General features: G+C 35.9%; 1 protein-coding gene across 1 annotated transcript in view; it reads right to left on the reverse strand.

Annotated features, from left to right (window-relative positions):
* Positions 1 to 482: 482 nt before the first annotated feature.
* RRP15 (ribosomal RNA processing 15 homolog) overlaps positions 483 to 23,569 on the reverse strand; it is a 39,815-nt gene continuing 16,728 nt past the window's right edge. The window contains exons 4-5 of the mRNA XM_028104657.2: positions 22,878 to 23,079; positions 483 to 1,922 (exon numbers count right to left, since the gene is read on the reverse strand). Coding sequence (XP_027960458.1) covers positions 1,779 to 1,922; positions 22,878 to 23,079 — 346 coding nt within the window. The 3' untranslated portion in view covers positions 483 to 1,778. The remainder of the gene's footprint in view (positions 1,923 to 22,877; positions 23,080 to 23,569) is intronic.

Below are 23,569 nucleotides of genomic sequence, written 5' to 3' on the forward strand. Positions count from 1 at the left end.
TTGAATATGCTTTATAGTGTTCTAACATAAAGGATAAAAGTTTTTCTTATACTACCAACACATCTTTATTTTGGAATAAAATAATTTCTGAAAGAAGAAAATCTGCTTAAGTTCTCTTATTTTCAGTTGAAAATTTTTGCCCAATTTTTCTAAATTAAACCAAAAACTATGTGAGTTTATGTTTCAAAAACATTTTAGTAAATAAAAAGTTATTTACCCATTTCTATCATCCAAATGTACTATTCAGAAGAATTCTACAAAGCTTTAACATGATCCAGAATAAGATTAAGAGCAAAAAAGAAGTATAATCTTTAATTCTGGGGAGAAAAAAGTTTTTAACTGCTCAAAGAATTTTTTTTCAAAATTATGTATGTGTTCAGTTATAATGAAATATTCACCTCTGTTAAGTTATATCATGAGAGTTAGCACTCTTATTATCTGAAGGAGTACTTGTTCACATTTATTTATATTACCCTGACAAAATGGTAGTTCTATAATTTAATAAAACACCGAAGTTCAAAAGTTGGGATAAATACAAAAATGCATCACTTGATATCTTAGGTGTACATCTTCCTTTATGATAACAAATACCAGGTCATGGATTAATTTAACCTTGGATATGTAATACTTGTAACACTCAAATGGGTTTGAAAATATAAACATCTCTGCTTCAGCATAAGTTTGAGGGGAGGATGCAAGTATGTGCAAATTAGTAGAAGGGAATGACTTTTATTATGGAAAGGTGGGAAAAGGAATGGATCCCTTTTTTAAAAGGAACAGATCACATTTATTAAACAATTCCTTTATAAACTTTAGATCTTAGACCTAGTCGCAAAGAAATTTTGGAATTATATTCAACAGTCTTATTTCTTTTTGTTTAACATCTAGATCCTAAGTCACCCAATTTAATCATCTTTAAGGGAACAATAAGGAACCAAAGCTACAAACAGATAGGAGTATTCTGATGCAGACTATCTGCAGTCTAACTACCATTTCACTGGCCAGTCAAACCATAAAAGAGAATTTAAGCTAACTCAAATATTAAGGAAAAGCTGGGGGAGGGGGAGAGCCGAAAACATGTCAAATATGCTTTCTAAGAAATTATGCCTCACTGCATAAGTTAAACATGAGAATTTCCACCTCAGTATATTTCTCATACAAAAATAACCTAACACTTATATATGTTTTAGCATATAAAAGGACATAATACAAAAGTAGAGATTTGGTGTGTTTCTCAAATCTTATTTACCAGGAGTTCTAAAAATGAAATTATCACCCTGAATCAGAAATACTATCATTTTAAATTTCACTACATAGGTTTCCCAAGAGCTCACCAAAACAAATACCAAAAATTCCCCTCACAAAAGCACAAACACACAGGACCAGTAAGTTGGAAAGCTGAAAAATATTAACTTCAAGGAGTTCATTTTAATTATGAAAAGCACTGCATTTCTAGAAACTGGTGATACTGAAACAAAATACCAATATCCATGACCAATATGTAAACTTATAATGATCCAGGCAAAATATGCATCTCGCTGGTTAAGCAGAAATACTTCTTTTTACAAATGTTTGAGAAACAATGCTTAAAATTATACAAGGTTTGAGAAACCTAAATTAACAAAGTTTTCCTGAGAAGAGAAAAAACCAAAGTTGGTAATAGTAAAAGGCTTTTGGCTTTCTTACAAAATGATAGCTTCATAGCCACAGAACTTTGAAAGCACAAAGTATTTTTCTAGGAAAAACAGAATGATTGTATGCTGTTTCCTCTACAGTCTTTATGTATCCGAGTCGCTCCCAGACCCTGGCTCACTGTTATCCGCACCATCACTTTCTTTGTCCCAGTCTTTCATGGACGCTCCCATCATGAAATCATCACGTAAGATTGTCCATCCAGGGCCCTCTTCTGATTTCATTTCAGTCTGAGGACAATTACAGAAAGAAACATCAAAAGGCAATTTAATCATAAGGAAATAAAAAAGCCCAAGCTACAAAACAAACTTATCAACACTTAGTTTCATAAAAGGAATGAAAACAAGACAAGTCACAGTTTAATTTATACACTATGATATAGGCACAAATATGTATTAGGGCTATATGTTAATAAACTACTTTTAACCCCATAAAAGAATCATGGAAGCAAAAAAAAAAAAAAAAAAAAAAAATTTTTTTTTGGCAGGGGGAGGGAATATAGTAAAATCTAGGTTTGCTATCAATTTTTAAAATCTGGAAATCAATACAAGACTTAAATATAACATTTAGTGATGATTTATTAGAAAAATTCTGGCAAATTATTTTAAAACAAATAAATATTTAACAAAGGCTTATCACACAAAAAAGAGAAAAGGAAACTAACTTGGTACTGCGCTAGGTTTTTATAGATGTTATCTCATTTAACATTTGATAAAAATGTGAACCAAATGTTATTTAGGTTATGATCTCTGCCTGACCTAATCATGTAATCAAAAGACTAATCACATGCTAAAATGATAAATAACTGGAGGCAATAAACATACCAGGTAGTCAATTCATTTTGCTTATCTATAGGATTTACATAAAACTATATGACAGCCTAAGAATTACAGCCTTGCATTTCATGGTACAACAGCACCACCTTGTGGTATGAAGTATTACAGTATATGCAGAACTCCTAAGCTCCAGGATTTCTTTCCTTCATTCCACAAATAGGAGAACTGTGCATCAAGCACTGTTCTTAGTGTTGGAAATGCATTCATGAACAAAACAAAGTCCCTGTCTTCCTGGAGCTAGCAGTCTATGCCTTCCTATTTATATCATTCATAAAATACAATGTTGGAAAACTCCCCCTAATTATACAAGAACCCATGATATTTGGCTAGAAAAGTGTTATCTTTATGGGAACTATTAACCATATAAAAAGCAATTTTAAAGAGAAAAGATACTAAAGACATTTTCTAGGTTACAAGAGATTATTTATCTAATTCTGCTGACGGTACCTTTTATTAAAAAAAAACAAAAAACATAGCCCTGAAACAGTCACTCCATTTAGAAAAAAAAGGACACTAGTACAAAACAGAAAAAATATCCTATTGGATTACCCCTGTCTTCCTGGGATCAAAGAATCAAGCAAAGCTTGTACCTAAATAGAATCTAAAGACTGGAGAGTATATAAATGTGAGCAAAGATTTCAGAATTGACTTAAGTCAAACAGCACGCTTTGTACTATAATTTAACCAACATGAAGAAAGAAAAAATATCTGTGTTAGTTAAAAACCAACAGTAAAACAATTGCAAAGCTTCTCATCAGCCACACTGATACGGGAGTAAGCAAGTAAGAAGAGAATTTATAACTCTCCTCATGGAGTATGCTAACACCTTCTCATCCCTCATTTCTACAATATCAAACCTACCTTGCTAAAACTATTCTTGCTTCTGTTAGATTTAGTTACATAACTTGATAAAAGGCTATTTTCTTTGATTCAACTCAAGTTTTCTTTGCCAGTCTCCTCATCTTAAGAGAAAGAGCTGTTCCCTTGAAGAGAACCACTTAGATGCAACAATCAAAACACCTCTCCTGCCAAATTCATCAAAGTTTTCAAGTAAATTCTAAAAAGTGTATGCTTCCTGGTATAGCCATATGCAAGTTACTGACTAGTAAAGACTTAACCCTGACATTAACGTTTGCGTTTACAAATGAATATGCACAATCTCAGGGGTAAGCTTCCATGTTCTGACAGCTGCACCCAACGCGCTATCAACGTGCCGCCAACCGCGAGAAGGCAGCTCTCTCATGCCTGAGCTCAATGCAGACGGTTTCCACATGAGAGCACATCCTGACAGCACGCTTCTGCGGGACTCTCAGTTACTCCTCTACTAGGCAGCACCATAAAAGCTGTTAGTACCAAAAGAAAGGAGGGAGGGAGGAAGGGCAGAATAGGGACAAAGCCTTCAACAGATAGTGCAGAAAGAAAGAAAAGATCCATAGTGGACCAAAGGAAATGACTCATTAATTAAAATGTTGAGGCCAACTGCCCGGCACGCTTGTCTTGCAAGGTAATTACGATGTTTACATGTTTAGTATTTCAGGCAAAGAGAAGCATCTCTCAACAGTCTGATTTGAAGAATAACAATGAAGTAAAGCTTTGTTGGGGGATTTTGGTGGTACCATTTTTGTTTTTTCAGCAATCGACTGTATCAGTAATTTTCCAAGTGTGGTCCCCAGACCAGCAGCGCTAGCGTCAGTATCACTTGTTAGAAAATGAAAATCTCAGGCCCCATTCCAGACCGCCTAAATCAAAAACGCTGGGGGCTAGAGGCCAGCAATCTCTTTTAATAAGCCTTCCAGTGCTTCTGATACTGGCCGCCGTCTGAGAACCACCAGTCTATAAAAGAACAAATATTTCTTAGTGAGTTTCATTCACTGCTACAAGACCAAGTACACATTATGGCTGAGAGAGGAAAGATTTTAGATTCTGGAAATCCAATGTTAAGACACCTCACGGGATGTTTTATAAATTGCCATCATCCAAGCTCTCACATTACAGTGGTATTTTTTTTAATTTTTAAAATTTTATTATGTCATGTTAATCACCATACATTACATCATTAGTTTTGGATGTAGTGTTCCATGATTCATTGTTTGTGCATAACACCCAGTGCTCCATGCAGAACGTGCCCTCTTTAATACCCATGACCAGGCTAACCCATCCCCCTACCCCCCTCCCCTCTAGAACCCTCAGTTTGTTTCTCGGAGTCCATCGTCTCTCATGGTTCATCTCCCCCTCCGATTCCCCCCTTTCATTTCTTCCTTCCTACTATCTTCTTTTTTTTTTAAACATAAAATGTATTATTTGTTTCAGAGGTACAGGTCTGTGATTCATCAGTCTTGCACAATTCACAGCACTCACCATAGCACATACCCTCCCCAATGTCTGTCACCCAGTCACCCCATCCCTCCCACCCCCCACCACTCCAGCAACCCTCAGTTTGTTTCCTGAGATTAAGATACAGTGGGATTTTTATACTGTGAAGGAACAATATGGAGATAAAAAAAAAACAAACAATAGAAAACTTAGTACAAACAAGTATGGGTTAATATACTTTAAAAACAGGTATTTTTTTATAATATTTGTCCTGATGGCAGCTCAAGAAAAACTCTGTTTTAAAGGCAACAGGATGACCCTTTACTTTCTATGCCTACACTTGCTAAAGAAATACACAGCCAAGAAAAAAGGTTGGGGGGAAGGGGGAGAGTCCACGGAAGATGGCAGTTTGAACATAAACAACTAGTCTTGCTCAACTGCAAAACTCAATAAAACAACAGAAAAGTGACTTATTATTTTAAAGATATAATCCACAAGGAAAAGATCCAACAGCAACAGTCACTAGAAGAGATTGTCTTGGCAAACCCGAGAAAGCTGACTCCTAAGACTGCAACTGTCAAGCTGTAACCAACCCAATTTACATGGCAGAATCTTCAAGAAACCAACCAACAAACCAAACCCCCAGGAACTAGCATTCACTGGGTACTTTTGGAAGTGAGGGTAGGAATAGAAGGATCAAAATAAAGAGAAATGGGTGAACCTTATGTTGAGAAACAATCAGATCTCTGGATCCCCTTCCCCATTCCACACTAGCTGGGTGGAAGACTGAAGGCTTAAGCTCTGGAGAGGTAATGGGCTAAGCACCGATGAAGGCACCGGTATAGTACCAGAAACAGAAGATTAAGTTATACCCCCTCCATCCCCCCGCCCCGATAATGAGTCCCCACCCTCTTCACACTTTGGGCTCCCAAAATGCTGGGAGGCAGACCTTTTCCTTCAGGCAGGAGATCAGGAACACTCTAGAGAAAATCTGGCCAGTTGCTAATAAATAACCCACGGAGAGAATGCTACACTAAAGCTCCTGTCACATGGACAACATCCACATGCTCACAACTTCACAGTCTCTTTGGGATTATTTGTTCTAAATCATGAACAGACAACTAAGGACTATCAGAAAGAAAAGAGAGAATAACAAACACAAAATTATATTAGAAATTATATATTAGAAAGCACCTTGTAGGAAAACCAAACTGTTCAAAGGGAAGAAAATTTAGGGGAAAATACCATTAATATTCTCAAAGAGTTAGGAGATTATAGTGCATCCACAAAACAAAAGCAGTTGCTATTTAAAAAGAAACATTAAGAGAATAACAGGAGCTTGAAATTAAAAACATGATGGCAGAAAGAAAACATCAATACAAGGGTGAGAAGGTAAAGCTGAGGAAATCACCCAGAAAATAGAGTAAAAAGAAACAAGTGATGGAAAATAGAAGTAAGATAACTGGAGGACCAGTCCAGGAGGTTCAACATACAATAACAATTATGCAGAGAGAATGCAAATATGGAGGGGAGGAAAAGCAATGAAATACTTCAAGAAAATTTCCCAAAAGTAAAGGATACACACATCCAGAATAAAAAGAGCCCTCTTGAATGTCCAAAACACAAAAGAAAAACCGAGTCACATGAAGGACATTGTGTAAAATTTCGGAATAACAGGTACTAAAAGAATATCCTATAAGCTTTCAGAAATAGAACAAACAAGTCACATACTTAGAGATGATCAGGAATCAAAATAGATACAGATTTTCCTATGAGCAACCCCAGAAGCAAGAAAGCATGAGACCCATTCTTTCAAAACGCTGAAGAAAAATAATTTCCAGTTTAAAATTCAATACTCAGATATGCCATTATTCACGTCTGAGGACAGAACAGAGGTACTTTCATACATATAAGGTACCCAAAAGTTTACTTCTAATTAAGCCTATCTTGGGAAACTGCTAAGAATGTCCTCCACAAAAACGAAGAATAAACCAAGAAGAGAAAGACACAGGATAGACAGAGTAGGCAATCCAACACAGGAAAGAGAAGGGGATTTTCAGGGTGAGAGTAAATGGAGACTCCAGCATGGTAACTGAGCATCAGGCATATAGACATTCTGGAACATGGCACCATCGTTTTAACCTGAGAAAAACACTGGAAGATATGCTTTACCAAAACAGTGGGAGTAAACCAAGAAAGAAGAAATGAGATCCAGTAAATATGAAATCCAATCCAGGAGAAATTCCAAGGATCACAAAAAATAGAAGTCCCAGGATGACAACCGTGAAGCAGCCCAAGAGAGCAATCAGCCCAGAAAAAGGAGAATGGGGGACTCTAGGAGAGAACATCTAAAAAATATAGTACCTGAGGTCATTTGATTTTGAAAAACTAAATAAACTAAGGAAGTTACATATGAAAATCAAGGCAATTATTAACTCAGGGAAAAACAAATAGAAAGGAAACAAGTTAAGAATATAGAGATGCATAAATGCCAATATAACCAGCTAAAGGAGTAAAAAGTGGTTATTCTGGGGTAGGAGCCATGAAGAATAGGCAGAATAAGGCAGAAAACCGTTTATTAATAATCCTTTTGGCAAAATCTGGCCTTTTAAACCACATGGATAAATAAAAACTAATTTAAATAGGGAAAAAGAGGACAGCAAGTAATGAGAAAACAAACTATTCCTTGATCGTTTCCACAAATTCTAAGTTTTGTAAGCCTCCTCTAAGATCTTCCCAAAAAAATCTCCCCCAAGATACCCTTCTGGTTTTATTAACTATGACTATTTCCCTTTCCAATTTATTCAGATGAAAAAAATGTTAAAAACATGAATTATACTATGAAACTATTAGGTACCAGAGTTTACATAATACGGCCTTATTTCTAATTCTCTCAAGATTCCTAGCCAGAAAGCAACTGTCTTTCTCATCTTATAGAAGGAAACTAAGGCTCAAAGAAGTGAAGCAACTTACTCAACTTCAATTAATAAATGGCTAAGTCAATACTCAAACCCAAATCCAGGATCCCAACGTCTAAGTTCTTTCCATAATATGATACTGCTCTAAAACTTAGAAAGAATACTATATACTACTACATCACCTATTATAACCTATAAATTACACAGTAGAATGAGTACTAAAATACACTGAAAATGACTGATTATGTTTAAGATAATTTCCATAAAAGTCAGAATTTGGCGGGGGGGGGGCCTGGCTGGCTCAGTCGGTTAAGTGTCTGCCTTCGGCTCAGGTCATGATTCTAGGGTCCTGGGCTCCCATATTGGGCTCCCTGCTCAGCAGGGAGTCTGCTTCTCCCTCTCCTTCTGCTCATGCTCTCTCTCACTTTCTCTCAAATAAATAAATAAAACTTAAAAATAAATAAATGTCAGAACTTGGGAAAAGTGTATTAAACAACAGATTTACATAATATCAATTTACTGTATCTTTTCCATAAAGATGATTTATCATTAAGTATAAAAATTTTCTGAATACTTGGGCCACCCAAGTGGATCAGAAATTAATATAAGAAAAGGTGGATCAGAAATTAATATAAGAAAAGAAGAAGGCTGAGGGAAATTCCAAATGTGTCATTCAATGGAAACACTTGCCTAGGGTGATTCCTAAATAGATTTCATTACGTGTTAAGACATCCTGAGAATTAGGATTTTTTGTTTTGCTTGTAAAATGGAGGTAGTGGTAATTTGATGCATTACTTTTATAAAAGGAATGAAAACCAACAGAGTTCTGGATTTGAATCACAGTCAACTATTGATTACAACACTGAAAATCAGAAAGTTCCGAGGTCCAGGTTTTGAAAGAAATTAGATACTTCCCTTAACCCTGGTATAGATATACTGCAAGATACAGTTAACCATACTGTACAGGTTAGGCACAGATATTTACCATCATCAGATGGAAGTTGTATTAACGTTAAGTATAGACTGGAATGATCAAAATTGAGCAGCTTGTGAAGCCTGTCAGTGTTGTTGCAAAGCAGTACTAATTCAATGACCTAAAGCAACCTACAAGATAACTCTCTGGGCCTACATCAACTGAAAAGTAGAACTGATTAAATGCAAAAACTTAATGAAAACCACATGATGCAAGGAAATAATATAGTCCCTACCCTCACTGGCCTGGTTTTATATAAATATTTAATCAAGATCATACAGAAGCAGTCTGTGTCAATTCTGAAGATGAAGACAACCCTTAAAAATGTTAATCAGCTTCCATTTCAAGGTTCAAACATACACTGGCAGCTATTGAAAAGAAAACTGAAAACAGAGTTCTGGAATTATTCATTAGTCTAATACCAAATAATTAAGAGCTTAACCTCATTTCAATTCTGAAGGGGAAAATTAAAGTCAAATCCTAAAACAATAAACAGTATAATCACATCTATATTTAGCAATCAGCAATAGTTGTGATTTCATTGCTTTCCCTAAGAACGTTCCAGTTTTCATTTTAATTTAGTTTCACCTAAATTAAAAAAGGTTCTTAACACACTGGCTAAATTCATCTTAATACCTTTATTGTTGCAAATTTTTTATAAAGCTATTTATAGTTGTAGTTAGTAATCTCCCCTCCAACTGATTAAAGCCTATCTGAAAGTTCTGCTGGAGAAATGAAGGACGTATGGGAAATCCCTTTATAAAAAGATTTATTCTGGTAGAAAGCAACAGAACTGAACTACAGCCCCATATTTTTAGAATTTGAATAAGAACATCCATGATTTTCTCATCATGCCAGACATTAAAGCATCCCACTAACCATAATGGATTGAAATTTATTTATTTATTTTTGTTTGTTTGTTTGAAAGAGAAAGCAGAGAGAGCGAGAACACATGGGGGGTGGTAGATGCTTATTCTTTTCACCTTTCTGTAACTCTGTAGGAGTTTTTATACTTATTTATTTTTTAAAGATTTTACTTATTCATTTGAGAGAGCAAGAGAGAGAGCAGGAGCAGGGGGAGTGGCAGGCAGAGGCAGAGGGAGAAGCAGACCCCCCCACTGAGCAGGGAGCCTGATGCGGGACCTGGGATCATGACCTGAGCCAAAAGCAGACACTTAACCAGTTGACCCACCCAGGCACCCAATGGATTGAAAATTTAATCAGAAAGGGTTGAAATTTTCAATCTGGAATGTACAAGAGTTCTAATGAAGAACGTACAGATTCAAGGTTATATGGAAGATCCCGTATCAGTACAAATTCAACTTTTCTCTGATTCTCAAAGGATTCTTAATAAGCAATTCCTAATTGTCTCAATCAATTTGTGCCTTCTTCATTTCTTCACACACTTGTTTTAGTTTGTTGTAACTGTTTTACTAGGACAGTATTCCAGGCAACAAGCCCATTTGGGCTTTGTTTTTGTTAACTATTGTATAGTATCCAGATTCCTGTACAGTTTACAAACTTAAATTAAGGGTAACTTGTAAGATCCAAACAAGCTAGAAAAGCATTTAGTATCCAAGGAAAAAAGATCAAGATGCTGAAATTCTGTCACCTTTAGTTATAGTCCAAGCACATGTTAAATGTGGAGAGTTCTCTAAGAAAACCTAATTCTGTGTAGCTTTCCAAGAATTCAGGCCTAACATTCCTAAAAAATATGCTTCTTTGATGGTTTTTTTTTTTCATCTGCTGCACTATTTTTTGTTTTAATTTCAATGCTGCCCTGGATTTTACCATGTACCTAATACTTATGCCTTTGCTCAATGTGGATCTATCTGGTGGCTTCCATTCTAACTTGCTATCTATACATCTAAAGTCACAAAGTTAAGTTTGAGGAAACATTCAAGCAATCCAGATATTCCTCATTGTTTATAATCTCTTACGAATTGTTAATAAGTTAAAGTTGACTAAACTGCCTAAAAGACAAATGTAACACCTCAAGGAGCCTTTTGACACAAATGCTCTACATATTTTTAGGCTCAATTAGGCTTGAAACATTGAGAATACACTCTGCCAGTTCGACTCTTAAAGCGTATCTTTGTTCTTTTATCAACCTCGTTATATACTACACAGATGAGAATTTCAGACTTATAGACAAATTAGTAGAGCTGCGAATTCATCTAGAAAATAGACACTGATGTTTTAATATAAATTTGTTAAAAAGCTTAAGTGAGAAAACATATGTAAAAGTTCTCTGTAAAACTATGAAATGTTATATAAACAAAATTGTTATATCTAGTAAAAATATGCATACCATCAATCTACCTATGAAAATCAACAAAAGATTTAAAAATAAATGGATTGTCCTCACTAGAGCTCCCTGGAAAAATGGGTGAACCCAGGTCTGGGCCACAGAAAGTACAAGGTTCAGTCTGAAAGCTTGTATCCCAGAAAGCTAGAAAATACCCCAAGGAAAATGAGGTCATGTCAAAAGGGCACAAGAAGCTACTTTGCATTGGTTCCTGTCATCACGTTTGTGAATTTAAGCATCAAAAAAAAGCACAATGACTCTAAAATATTGAACAACTAGACATTCCTACGTCCACGATATTAAACAAAGACAAAGACAAAAAGGTGGGGGTGGGCGGGGGGAATGTTCACTTGCCAGCACTGGGGATGACTGTTAAGCCAACTCCTTACTCTGGAAAGTAGTAATTAAAAGGAAAGATACATTAACCCCCATCTTTTGGAACTTAAATTTAACCCTAGAAAAATGGAAAATAAACGAGAAAACCACCATTCTGTAAATTCCAATAACATTTAACTGGTTTAGGCAAGGATCATCAATTGATGATAAGAGGCAAAAGATAGATGAGGAAAGGTCTATTTGCTCCTTTCACATTATTCATCCCAGGAAATTACTTTCTAACTGTAGAGGGGAAAATGCACCTTTACTAAGGAAACATTTACTACCACTTTAACCAAATGAAAAACCCCCACCACTAACATGGGACCTTCTGATAATGTGTCTCCTGATGTGATAGCATACAAGTATTATACCTATGAAACAGTTTATGCCAAAAAAAGTTTAACCTGAATCCTACCCTTTCGTTCTAACTTTCCACTTACAGTAAAAGGGCACAGAGGAGCAAGTTGAAAGTCATGATGAAACAATCAGACAGATTCAGAACTGGACTCATTCTTCAAGACAACTGGTTTAGTTATAAACGAATCTTCGGAATTGTATGATATGTGAATTTTATCTCAATAAAGCTGTTTTAAAAAAAAGAATTTCCTGGACAGTATGGGTATTAGCACCTTCAAATCATCACCCCCAAACAAACAAAAACTAGATGGAGATGAAGACAGGCAGACTGCTCTGTAAAACAAACACATGGACAAGTGTCAACAATTTTAGAACCTAGGTGATAGAAATACTGGTCTTCCGTACTTTCTTCCTGTTCCAAAATTCCTATAAAGTAACTGGGGAAAAAAAAAACAAGGATTCTAAAGTTTCTATTAGGCAAGCATGATTAAATACAGGATGCATTTGATATACAATAAATTTTAATTAAGTCCTTGATAAAAGAATAGAAAGACAATTCTAACAGTGAACTTATAAAGAATCCCTTAAATGAATTTAATGAGTTTGTTTCATGATTCTGAAATGTTTGACTATGGTAATATTTTATCTTCCTTAACAGAAATGAGATTCAAAAATTTATCAGTCTCCACAAGCTGCTATGCCTCCAATGAAGGGGCTGTGAGACCCAGGGAAACTCAGACTGCAAGCCAGCTCTCTCATCATTCTCCTTCGAGCCTCAGAGGGTGACACTGTGGCTCATTAGCCAGCCCCACCTCTTCTAGCTCACAGGTGAGAGAAGGGAGACCCAGTTTTCAGTTCTGCTTCTCATGAAGAATCTTTTTAAGTAGCAGGTCCAAATGGCTGATAGTGATTCTGGAGCAATGTGGGTTGGGTTTTAACCCAGATTCCACCAACTACTATCAATGTGACCTGGGGCAAGTCACTTAATATTTATGATTTGGGGTTTCTCACCTCTAAAATGAGAATTTTAGTATTTCTTAAAATGTTAACTACATAAAAACACCTCTCAGAGTACTGGCACAAAGCAAACACTAGCAAGCCCCCTCCCAGTCCCTCTACCACCATTCCTACTTACTAATGCCCCGAGTCGTCACGTATATGCATAGAATCCCCAACTAGCGACATCTGGAATCTTCTAAAGATGTTTCTACATACTATCACAAAGATGAGAACATTCAAATATTGTAGTATGAAAGCAACCATTTAGAAACCAAACTTTCCTTGGTAAGTAAAATCTTGTAAGTAACAGAGTTAGCTTAAGCATAGCTTAAAATGGGAAGAGAAAGTGGACAAATTTCTAGGTCCTCAAAATCTAGGTTCATTATTGTGTGACAATTTGCGTCACTAGACTAGATGCACCTAAAATGAGAATCTTCCAAATCTAAGCATAATTTTTATTCAGTTATTGGATATTTTTGTAATTCATAAATAGTAACAGGTTCTTTTCAAACTGGTTTCCAGCTTTAGATTCATCTTTGACTACTATCTGTTAGGAAAAATAGAACTAAATACAAGGAACACAAAATAAAAATAACTGCAAACATTTATAGAGCACTGTGCCAAGCACTGTTCTAAGTACTTAACCCCCTTGACTCTTACAGTTATCTCTGTGAGGTGGTTATTGCTACCAGAATGATTATCTTAAACATTAAAAAACTTGAGGCATGGTGTGGGTAAGTAACCCAAATGCAGTAAATGGCAGACCAAGTGTTTTCAACCTAGGCAGTCTGGTTCCAGAGTTTGTGGTCTTTGCTAACTATATAATATTTCATACATTCCCCATCAACATTCTCATCTGCCCACAACTCAAACAAGAAAGACCAACTAACTCATCCTCTTTCAATTTTTAAAAATGCACCATCTAAGTGTAAGCATGCGGTATAAGACTCACTCTGCGCAGGACAAAAAAAAAAAAAACAAAAAAAAGCCTGAGCCTCACTGATGAAAATCTGATACACACATCCATTTCAGCAACTTCAAATAGCACATTTCTTCAAATAGAGCCAGGAGACCTATGGCACCATTAGTAATTATTTTAACAGTAACTAAGATTTCTACAGAAGCTCCGTAATTAGTTCTTATGCTTCTCTCATACCCATATTTCCCCCATGTCAAAATGGTGTATGCACCACAGTGCCAAACGTAAGTTTGCTTTGATTACAACTGCTGTCCAAATCCGAAACCACGCGACATTAAAGCTAAACAGCCTATTTTGAAAGGAGTTGAGAAACGGACTTTAAGCTGTTCCCATCAATAGCAATGTGTAGAATCATGCTCATTCTCATTTCAAACTTTGGAGTCTCTCTTTTGTCTAAACTCTAATCTATTTAGGCCTTTTCAGTAAACAAACATTAAGCTGAATTATTTACAAAGTTAGAATTCCACACATTCCAGCCAGAGCTGCTTTTATGTGAGAGTAAAACACTGTTGGCGTGCAATGCAGGGGCAATTTAAGGACAGTATCGTTCTCTACCCCGTTGCCTGCCTTCCATTTCCCCAACACCAGCTAAAAACTAAATCCTGACAACTGCCAGGGGACCACCTAGGGAGCTGTGTGCAGAGTCCCTCCATTCCTAGGTTTCCTTCTTTGGGAGCAGGAATTCAGTAGGTTTCTGAACCCTACGGAACGTACAGTTTTAACAGAAGACAGCAGTGCAGAGTCTAGGTCTATGTTACTAACATACCAAAGAAGCCAGGTATTTCAAAAGTATTTCCACCACTAAATACCCAGCTATAAAGGAATTGTGTGATGGCCATTAATGAAAAATGTATGAGAAACAAAGCCCCCTAAACTTACCTCTATGTTTGACATTTCAAGTAACTGCTCATTATCACAAAAATCAGGAAAAAAAATACACCTTTCTCCCCCAATAACTTGTTCTCCTGGGGATTTTTCACTGAAATTTGTTGTTCAGCAATCACTAAGAAAATTACTTTCTAACAGAAACTAGCTAACATTTTCGCTTACTACGCAATTATTATTTTGGCTTCATTATAACCAAAGGTGAATGTGATACATTGGCAATTTCAAATAAATGAAAACCGTGCAAGTCTGTAATTCAAGAGTTTGCGTAACATATAGTCAATGCTTTCCTAACAGCAGCTAATATATTCTCTTTTGAGATTCAGATTTAAAATGCATCATATGCATATTTGCTTCAGTCCCGCCTTTAAGGAAATAGACTCTTAAATTCCAAGAAATTTGATTGGATTTAGTCAACTTTTCAAGAAAAGAGTAAAAGGAATAACCACAACTTTGGAAAGTAAGGGGAAAAAATAATGGCTCTACATTAAATCCTGATTATTCAACATATCGGGAAAACATCTCTCTCTACGTGTTCTGAATGGGGTAAGGAAAGAACTATTCCTGAGGGATTAAAACTGAAATTTTTTATGAGAACCTTTCTTATACAAAATATAAATTGTTGTTGCTTCCTTAAACAGAGTGTCCTAAATACAATTTAATCTTTTTAAAAACCACTCAGGGTCAACATCACAGAATACGTCAATGTGCCTTCTTACATGATGGTATGTAGTCGATATGCGGCCTTCCATTTATTTGTCCAGGAGTGGTTATTTACAGGTTCTGGATTATAGAATTCTCTCCAAATAATTGAAAACGAATTCTTTAAACTTAGAAACATTTAAATTTAATTATGTGAAAAAAACTCTAAAATACATTATGCACCTTCCCTGACTAGGTAAACAGGTAAATTGTTTTAGGGCCCTACAAAGACATACAGGACGCATGAGCTTCGGCAACAAGGGGCTTCATACACACTGCTATTCTGGGAGCCCGCTCCTCTGTGTCATGTCTCCTGCACTGACCAAGTGCCTCACCCCACACCTGCCATGTTTAACCTGCTCTTTATGGTCATTCTCATTCCTGATTACAACTCCATCTTATACAAGTCTTCATCTCTCGAGGGGAGGTAGGTGAAATAGGAGATGGGGATTAGGAAGTGCACTTGTGATGAGCACTGGGTGATGTATATATGTGTGGAATCACCATATTGTACACCTGAAGCTAGTATCATACTGTAGGTTAACTATACTGGGATATAAAATAAAATAAGCCTTTATCCCCCAAACATGTTCCGCCTTTTATAGTTTCAATTTTGTGAAAGCTGTCACCATTTCTGGATCTCCCAAACCGTAAACCTCGCAGTCATCACAAGTCCCCCCTCCCCGAGCCCTCTGAATCATTTTAGTTCCAAATCAAATCAATCTATACCTTAAAACTACCTCTCCAACCTAGTTTTCCTTTTCCATCAACCCCCACACCATCATACCCTAGTTCAGGTTTTCCCCTCTTGCTTTATGGCAACTGTCTCCCACTGGTTGGTCTTCTGATACCCTTCCATCCTTCAGTCTTCTTTTCCTTAAAAATAATCAAATCTGATCATGTCACTTACCTGATGAAAATTACAACTGGCTCCCAAATGCCTAAGGAGTAAGGTCCAAGTGCCTTAACAGAAGACTGAAGACTTAAAACTGTGAGGCCAACCTACTTCCTCAGGATCCCTTTTGCCAGCCCCCCACCTAACAGCAAACACCAGATATCCCAACCTCTATGAAAGAAGAAAAAGGAAAGGAAATTATAAAGGATGTGAAAAACTGAGAACTGGTAGGCTTTCTTCCCCTACAGCAGCACAATGATTGCCCGTTGCTTTTCCTTGGACTACTACTTGTGAAAATACCTACTCATTATGACTTCATTCTCTGACACTTACTTCATTTTTTTAAGTGTTTTCAAAGATTCTATTTCAAAATAGGCTAGTTTCAATAGCACTGAACACTTTTTCTAATTTATGACTTTCTTCATGAAATTCTTTAGCTTGAAGGTAAACATTTCAACAGAAATGCCACTCAGAAAGGGTCCTTCTTTTCCTGTTTATCATCAGAATTCATATTATAAAATGAAAACGCTTCTTTAGATACTCAAAGTACCTTTACCCACAGACTGGGTTAGTCCAGTGAATGAACAAGTGCCTTCACTATGTTTGCTTCACGACTTTTTAAAACTAAAGCTAAGTGTCTTGTATTCTCCTGAAGCACATTCCTCTTGAGAGTCATGTTTTCTATGAACATCCTCCCATCATAATTTTTCCAGCTTCACTACCTTCTAATTTCATAAGCAACATACCATCTATACTACCTGGAACACTTGCTTAAGCAATTGTCAAGTGGTTTCTCTTCTTGTTTCCATATGAAATATTTAGTGGACTGCTTTATTCCCAAGAACCAAACCTCTACTGAATTTAACATTTAATACTTTACCCCAAATTTCTATTTTTTGGATAAGAATCACTCTTTTCTTAGGCTTTCTCACGTCCACTAACAGCATTCTTTGTCACGGCCCTATTTCACAAAAATATACATAAAATAAAAAAACAAAAATTAACTAAGTCTCTAATACTGATATAACAAGATTTATTGTGACATGACATGTTAGTGAATTGAGAAAACAATGGGCATTATTGAGAAGTAGATATTGGGCAGTGAACTCACAAATAAGTGACTTACTTCTGCACATAAGCTTTGCAATATAAGGAATTTAAAAGAAAAAAACAGATCGTTAAATTTGTGAATGACAGAGGTATAATCTGTACATTTATTAACGTGATGTACATCCACTATACAAATGACCTGATTTCCCATGATGAAAGAGATGTGCAACTGCTATTAAGAGAAAAAGTTAACCCTTACCTATGTAACAGAGGAAACAGCTCATTTTTTTAATGGACAAAAATACTTAGAATACCTCTCCCCCTAAGTTCTAGTGAAGGCTTTTTGATTTACAAATGTTAGCTGTTATCTCTTCTGAAATGAGCCCATCAAGTACTTTTTTGTTTTTGTTTTACTTTACAGTATTTGGGTTCAGCTCCAAAAAATAAAGTATAGTAATTAATGATTCAAATGTAATTTAATATATCAGTCCGACAAATACTTATGTCTTTTCAAAAATCTCTTGCCCTAAAAATGATCTTTAAAAAGCGATTATACCTTTTTTTGCCTCTAAGGAAGGCCTTCCCAACTACTTTATTCCAGAAATAATGATTGCATACAATAAAATTAAGACAAAACAGATTAAAAAAATTCTAAGGGCAACAATATAATCCAAGTCAGCAGAATCAGAAAGTTAAAAATACTCTGATAAACAGCTAATGATGTGAAAGGCAGTCTCTGGAACATACAAAAACTTTGCTCCAATCCAGGCACCAAAAGCCTTTGAAGAAGATTATGGTTTTTAAATGGAACAAGCAGACTTTGAACAGCTGAAATTGTAGCTCACAAAAATAGTAAATACAGAAATATAAAATGAAATGAATCAAATGTAGATATGTAGGGCACAATATATGTGACGCTTAAAACAGACTTAGAAATCATAGCTACATGTTGTATAAAGAAATGATTTAGTAATTCTGCTTATCTATGAGATTAAAAATAAACATACTTGACAAATTTTTAAAAGATCATGCACTCTCTTTTCTTCTTTACTTCCTAAGAAACAATGTTAACCACAGATATGCCAGAACATGAATCCAAATATCTGAAGATCCTTAAAGGATAGAGATGATCACAAAGCTGGTTTCCAAGAAAACACAAATCCAGATAAATACAGGAGGGGCACATATCTGCTTTCAGTGGACATCTTCCTCTTCATAAGGCTAAAATTTTAGAAAAAAATGTCTATAAACAAGTATTTTTTAAAATAATCCACTTCAAAACACTAAAAATGCCCACTTTCAAATACTGAAAGATTTACTGCTTGTGAAATACCTTATAATTAATTTAAGACTCCCAATAATTCCACTGAAGCAATAAGAAGTTACAATAAGATTAACCTTTTTGCTTTTAAAATAAAAAGGAAGTCTTCCAATTAAACAGCAGACATGCATTTATCTCTAATTCTTATGGAAAGCCCACTAAAATTAAAAGTATCAAAAGTTATAAACAAACAAGGAAAAAATCAGATGGGAAAATAACTACAGATACAATATGCCAACAAGTTTGGGGACATAAATGAAAACTGGGTAGGGCAGTGATAACCAACTGGAGAGAAGGAAAGCGAATGTTTATGTGAGAGACTGGATCCATGCTCAGGAACTGGAGGCAAGCGGGGAGGTGGACGGGAGGGTGGGATAAAAATACAGGATTGGCTGACAGTCTGTGTAAGAAGCACACAGACTTTTCATTTCCCTTCCTGGTTTATGGAGGCAGGTGACAGACATGACCATGGACACGTAGTTTAGTCTCTGAAGACTTTAAACCAGAAAAGTCTTGAACTCAGGAACACTGATTAATACAAAGAGACCGTACTGAGTAAGCCTACATACTGAACGCTGTTTGACTTGCGGCCACATCACCCCAACCTCTGCGTCTGTGGCTACTTTGCCTTTCCACTTCTGTCGAATCTCCCCTGTGCATCTCTTGTGAGGATACTGAACACTGGATTCAGAACCCACCCAGATAATCCGGGATAATCTCTTCACCTCAAGATCCTTCAATTAATTATATCTGCAAAGACCCCTTCTCTAACTAAGGTACATTTTGTAGGTTCTAGGAATTAGAACACAAACTCAGCATTAAAGGGGCCACTGTTCCATCTACTACATATAATTCAACTAAAAATGAAGATATCCTATACCCTTTTCCGGACAGCAACTGGTAAATGTGACCTTATCAAAATGAGAGTGAAAGACAAGAGATAAGAAGACAGTCCAAGAAACAGAGGCTACTGCAAAGGGAAGAAGCAAAGGGAATTCCCAGGACAGTGACAGAGCAAAGTCCAAGTGCGGACCAGGGTAAAGAACCGCCCGTCCAGAGTGCAGCACCATGACCACGGAGAAAATAGTACTGAGAAGGGTTTAAAGAAAAAAAGAGAGGCAACTGTTAGCTCTAGGAACACAAAAACTGTAAGGAAGCTAAGTTGAAGAATAAAGAAGTATTATCTTACATTACTTTGTTCAGGAGTAAATGATGTTTACATTGAATACTGATTTAGCTAAAAGCATTAATATGCTTACATTAGAAGGACACAGTGTGGGAGGTATGGCAGCAAAGGAAAGAATGACAATTCTTTGTCTTCCATAAAAGGTATCTAATATTGATTTAAAAAATAGTCTAAATATTATTTAAGATACAGAGGTAAATACCACAACAAAGATCTAAGAATTGAAAATCTTTACCTTGGAAGGGAGCACAGCAAGGGGCAGAGAGGGATGGGGAAGAGTACTGGCAATTTTTTTAGTCACAAGTTCCCTTCTGGAACCATGCTCCTATTGCTTTCAAAATAAAAAGCATTTAATGCCAAAAAAAAAAAAAAAAAAAAAGGTTCTCAGAAAAGTATCTTGTTCAGAATCATAACATAGTTAAGAAACATCTGTCACAATGCCTTAAAACTTCTTATATCTTGCAGGAGTATAGAAATTCTTGAAAAGGGGCTCTTAAAAATAAATTTCCAAGTTCTGAGTGTTCCTAAGGAATAAGAAAACAAAAACAAAAACCAGACACAACCAAAAGCACCCCTAATGTATGTTCACAGAATGGATCCAACCTCTAGTTTATATTACTACAATTTTATCCAGCTTTCTTAATATAAAACTAATGGCTCTTTTTTGTTTTTGAACATAAGACATTAATGTCACAACTACAAATAACAGGCGTAATAGGGTAAAGGAGCTGAAGACATAATGAAGGTATCTCCAGATTGGTATCCTGATAGCTGCCAGTGAATCCAGTTTATACATGGATGGACTCTAATGGTAAAGATTTCATAATATTAGGAACACAGGATAAAAAGGCTGTGTTCTGACCCTTTATGCCCAGGAAAGGGACAAGAATTTCCCTAAAGCTCTTCTCTCGGACTGTCTGAGAAGGGAAGGAGCATAGAAAAGGTGCAGTAGCAATGGTGCTAGGAAAAGGTAAAATATGAGAAAAAAAGAAAATTTTATTTTTCTACTTAATTAGTATCCTTCTTTATCCATTTCGTTAATCCATGTCTCATTTTTGAATCATGTTTTGGCATACTACTCCCAACTTTCCCTTCCCTCCTTCTCTTCAACTGCTTTAAAAGTCCACCTATTCCCGGTAACTTACACCGGTTCACTAATCTGTCCTAACTGAATATGACAGTCACATCACAATCCCCCCCCACGAATAGGGCAGCCTCTTAATTTACTTCTTACTGTACCTAATATAACTGATGATCACATGCAGTCTAGACATACTAATTTAGAACTTTTTAATCTACTTATTTAATTGAAGTCATCTATCTATCTGAATTGCAAGACTTTTTTAAAAGATACATGGATAACACCAGGTACAACTAGGCAGATATTTTTGATATTAATAACTGACCCAATTACAAATATTATAGTACTTTTATATTATTCAGATGCAAAATCAAGTCCAATAAAGAGAGTCTGGTGGTTGTTCTATAAATATGAAATCAAAGTGAAAGCAACATTTTTAAAAGAAATGTAGCAAGATGTTGTTAGTATGGGGTAAGAAGTTCTAGAAACAAATTACTTTTAGAGCAAAACCACTTCAGTTTGACAGTGAAGTAGAAAAAAACAAAGTCAAGGGCAAAAGTGCAAATGGTAAGAAAAAAACGCAACAATGGTATTGGAAAGAACCCTTCATATATTTCCGTAACTCATGAAAAAAATAATACCAAAGCAAAAACAAATGCTTCTATTAAAGTCGTTCTGAAATGAATAGAAAAAAGAAAAAAATAAGTCTTCTTTTTCCATCTTCCTACTAACTCTCTCATTTAATGCTGCTAGATCTTTCTCCAGTTTTTAGAATAAAATGTCCCTCATGAGAACACAGCAGGTTAGATTTTTTAACTAAAAAGTAATGACCCCCAAACATAGTATTCATGTGTTTGTAATTAATTCTGACACTTTAAAATAGCTACACCAGTGAGTAGCAGTATTACGTAGATAATTAAAAAATAATTTGAGGGGGCACCTGGGTGGCTCGGTCAGTTAAGCGTCTGCCTTTGGCTCAGGTCATGATCCCAGGGTCCTGGGATTGAGCCCCACATCGGGCTCCCATCAGGTGGGGAGCCCGCTCTCCCTCACCTCCCTGCTCGTGCTCTCTCTCGCTATCTCTGTCACCATTTCTATCTTTCAAATAAATAAATAAAATCTTTGAATAAATAAATAAGTAAGTAAATAAATAAATAAATAACAATTTGGGTCCTTTAACATGCAAGAGATAGACAAAGTTAAATAGCTTAGAAACCTTTTGTCTAATTTAGGTAAAATGGCAACTCAATCAAAGGACTTGAAAAATACTTCAGCTCTAGGTTAGCATGAAATTCCTAAATGCTCTTCTTGCCAGAGTTTCAACTGGCAAACCAAAAGACAAACAAAAAACTTACAACAGAGACTCCTGATTAAAGTACTTTTTGTTGGCAATAGAAATTAAGCCATCAAACACACCAGTACTTTACTTAAGAAACAAAACAAAACAAAACAGCCCTTTTCAGAATAAAGCACATTTCAAAACCTTTCACCTGGTACCTTTTAGAAAGGCAACCTTTGGAGTCCACAGGTCAAAAGGAGCAAGGTTACCATGCCGAAGTCCGGAAGAGTATTTATACTCTTCATCTTCCAACTAGTCAAATATCACCAAGCAACCTCATGCAAGAATGACCTTCCATTATGTTCCCCAAAGCTCCGATCCTTCAAATTTTAGAAGTTATATGCCATCACAATTACCTCTGTGGGTCAAAGTCGCAAACTGAAGCTGTATCCCTCACTTAGGTTTCTGGTCTCCAAAATGCACAAAAGGCAGGATTTCAGATGGGAGAGACCTAGTATCTCTAAAAGATTTACCCAAATCCATTGGTTCCTGAGTTCTAACAGCAGGGGTATGTATGTCACCTATAACTGGCAACTTCTATACTGAATAAATCATCATGAAACTTAAGAACACAAACTTTTAAATTTATAGTGTGCTTTTTCACCCCAAAACTTTATTTTAAGAACTAAAAGTCTGATGCACTGAATCCTATATAAAAGTCTCACCTGTTTGGCTTTCAAGTTCTTTCCGGTCGGACTTTTCTCACTTGTACTTGCATCCATCCCTCTCAGAACACTGATGAAATCTTTCTTGGAAACAGTCGATACCAACTTAGCACGTTTTCTAATAGAGCTTCCAGCTTCTTTAACCTTTTCATCAACATTCTTTTGGTGCTTTTGAACAGCATTAAATAACTGTACCACACCTCTATAGAACATAAAATGACCAGGGTAACACAGTTAAGTAACAGTTACACTAGGATACAAACTGTGAGGATAAGAACAATGGGTTTTTACTGCTTAGGAAAGAGGCAAGCATTTAATAGGCACTCAAATGAAGAGCTGAATCTAAAAAAATGAACATACATTTCAATGAATGAGTACAAATTTCTGAATAGAAAATAAATATATGTGGACTGATATGTAATTTTTCAGTTTTCATCTTTCTAAATCAACTTTTGTGCAATTAGAACTAAAAATTACCTTTTTTTTTAAAGATTTTATTTATTTGACAGAGAGAGACACAGCAAGAGAGGGAACACAAGCAGGGGGAGTGGGAGAGGGAGCAGCAGGCTTCCCACAGTAATTGAAGACATCACAACGCAATGGAAAGAGAATTAGCTGTCTAACCATCTGACCCTAGGAAAGGTTTTCTAGATTTGTTTCATCTCTAAATGGAAATAATAATACTCAAGTGG

Source organism: Eumetopias jubatus, unplaced genomic scaffold, assembly GCF_037043125.1.
Source record: "Eumetopias jubatus isolate StellerSeaLion01/CBP00866 unplaced genomic scaffold, mEumJub1_p1.0 scaffold_12, whole genome shotgun sequence".
NCBI lineage: Eukaryota > Metazoa > Chordata > Mammalia > Carnivora > Otariidae > Eumetopias > Eumetopias jubatus.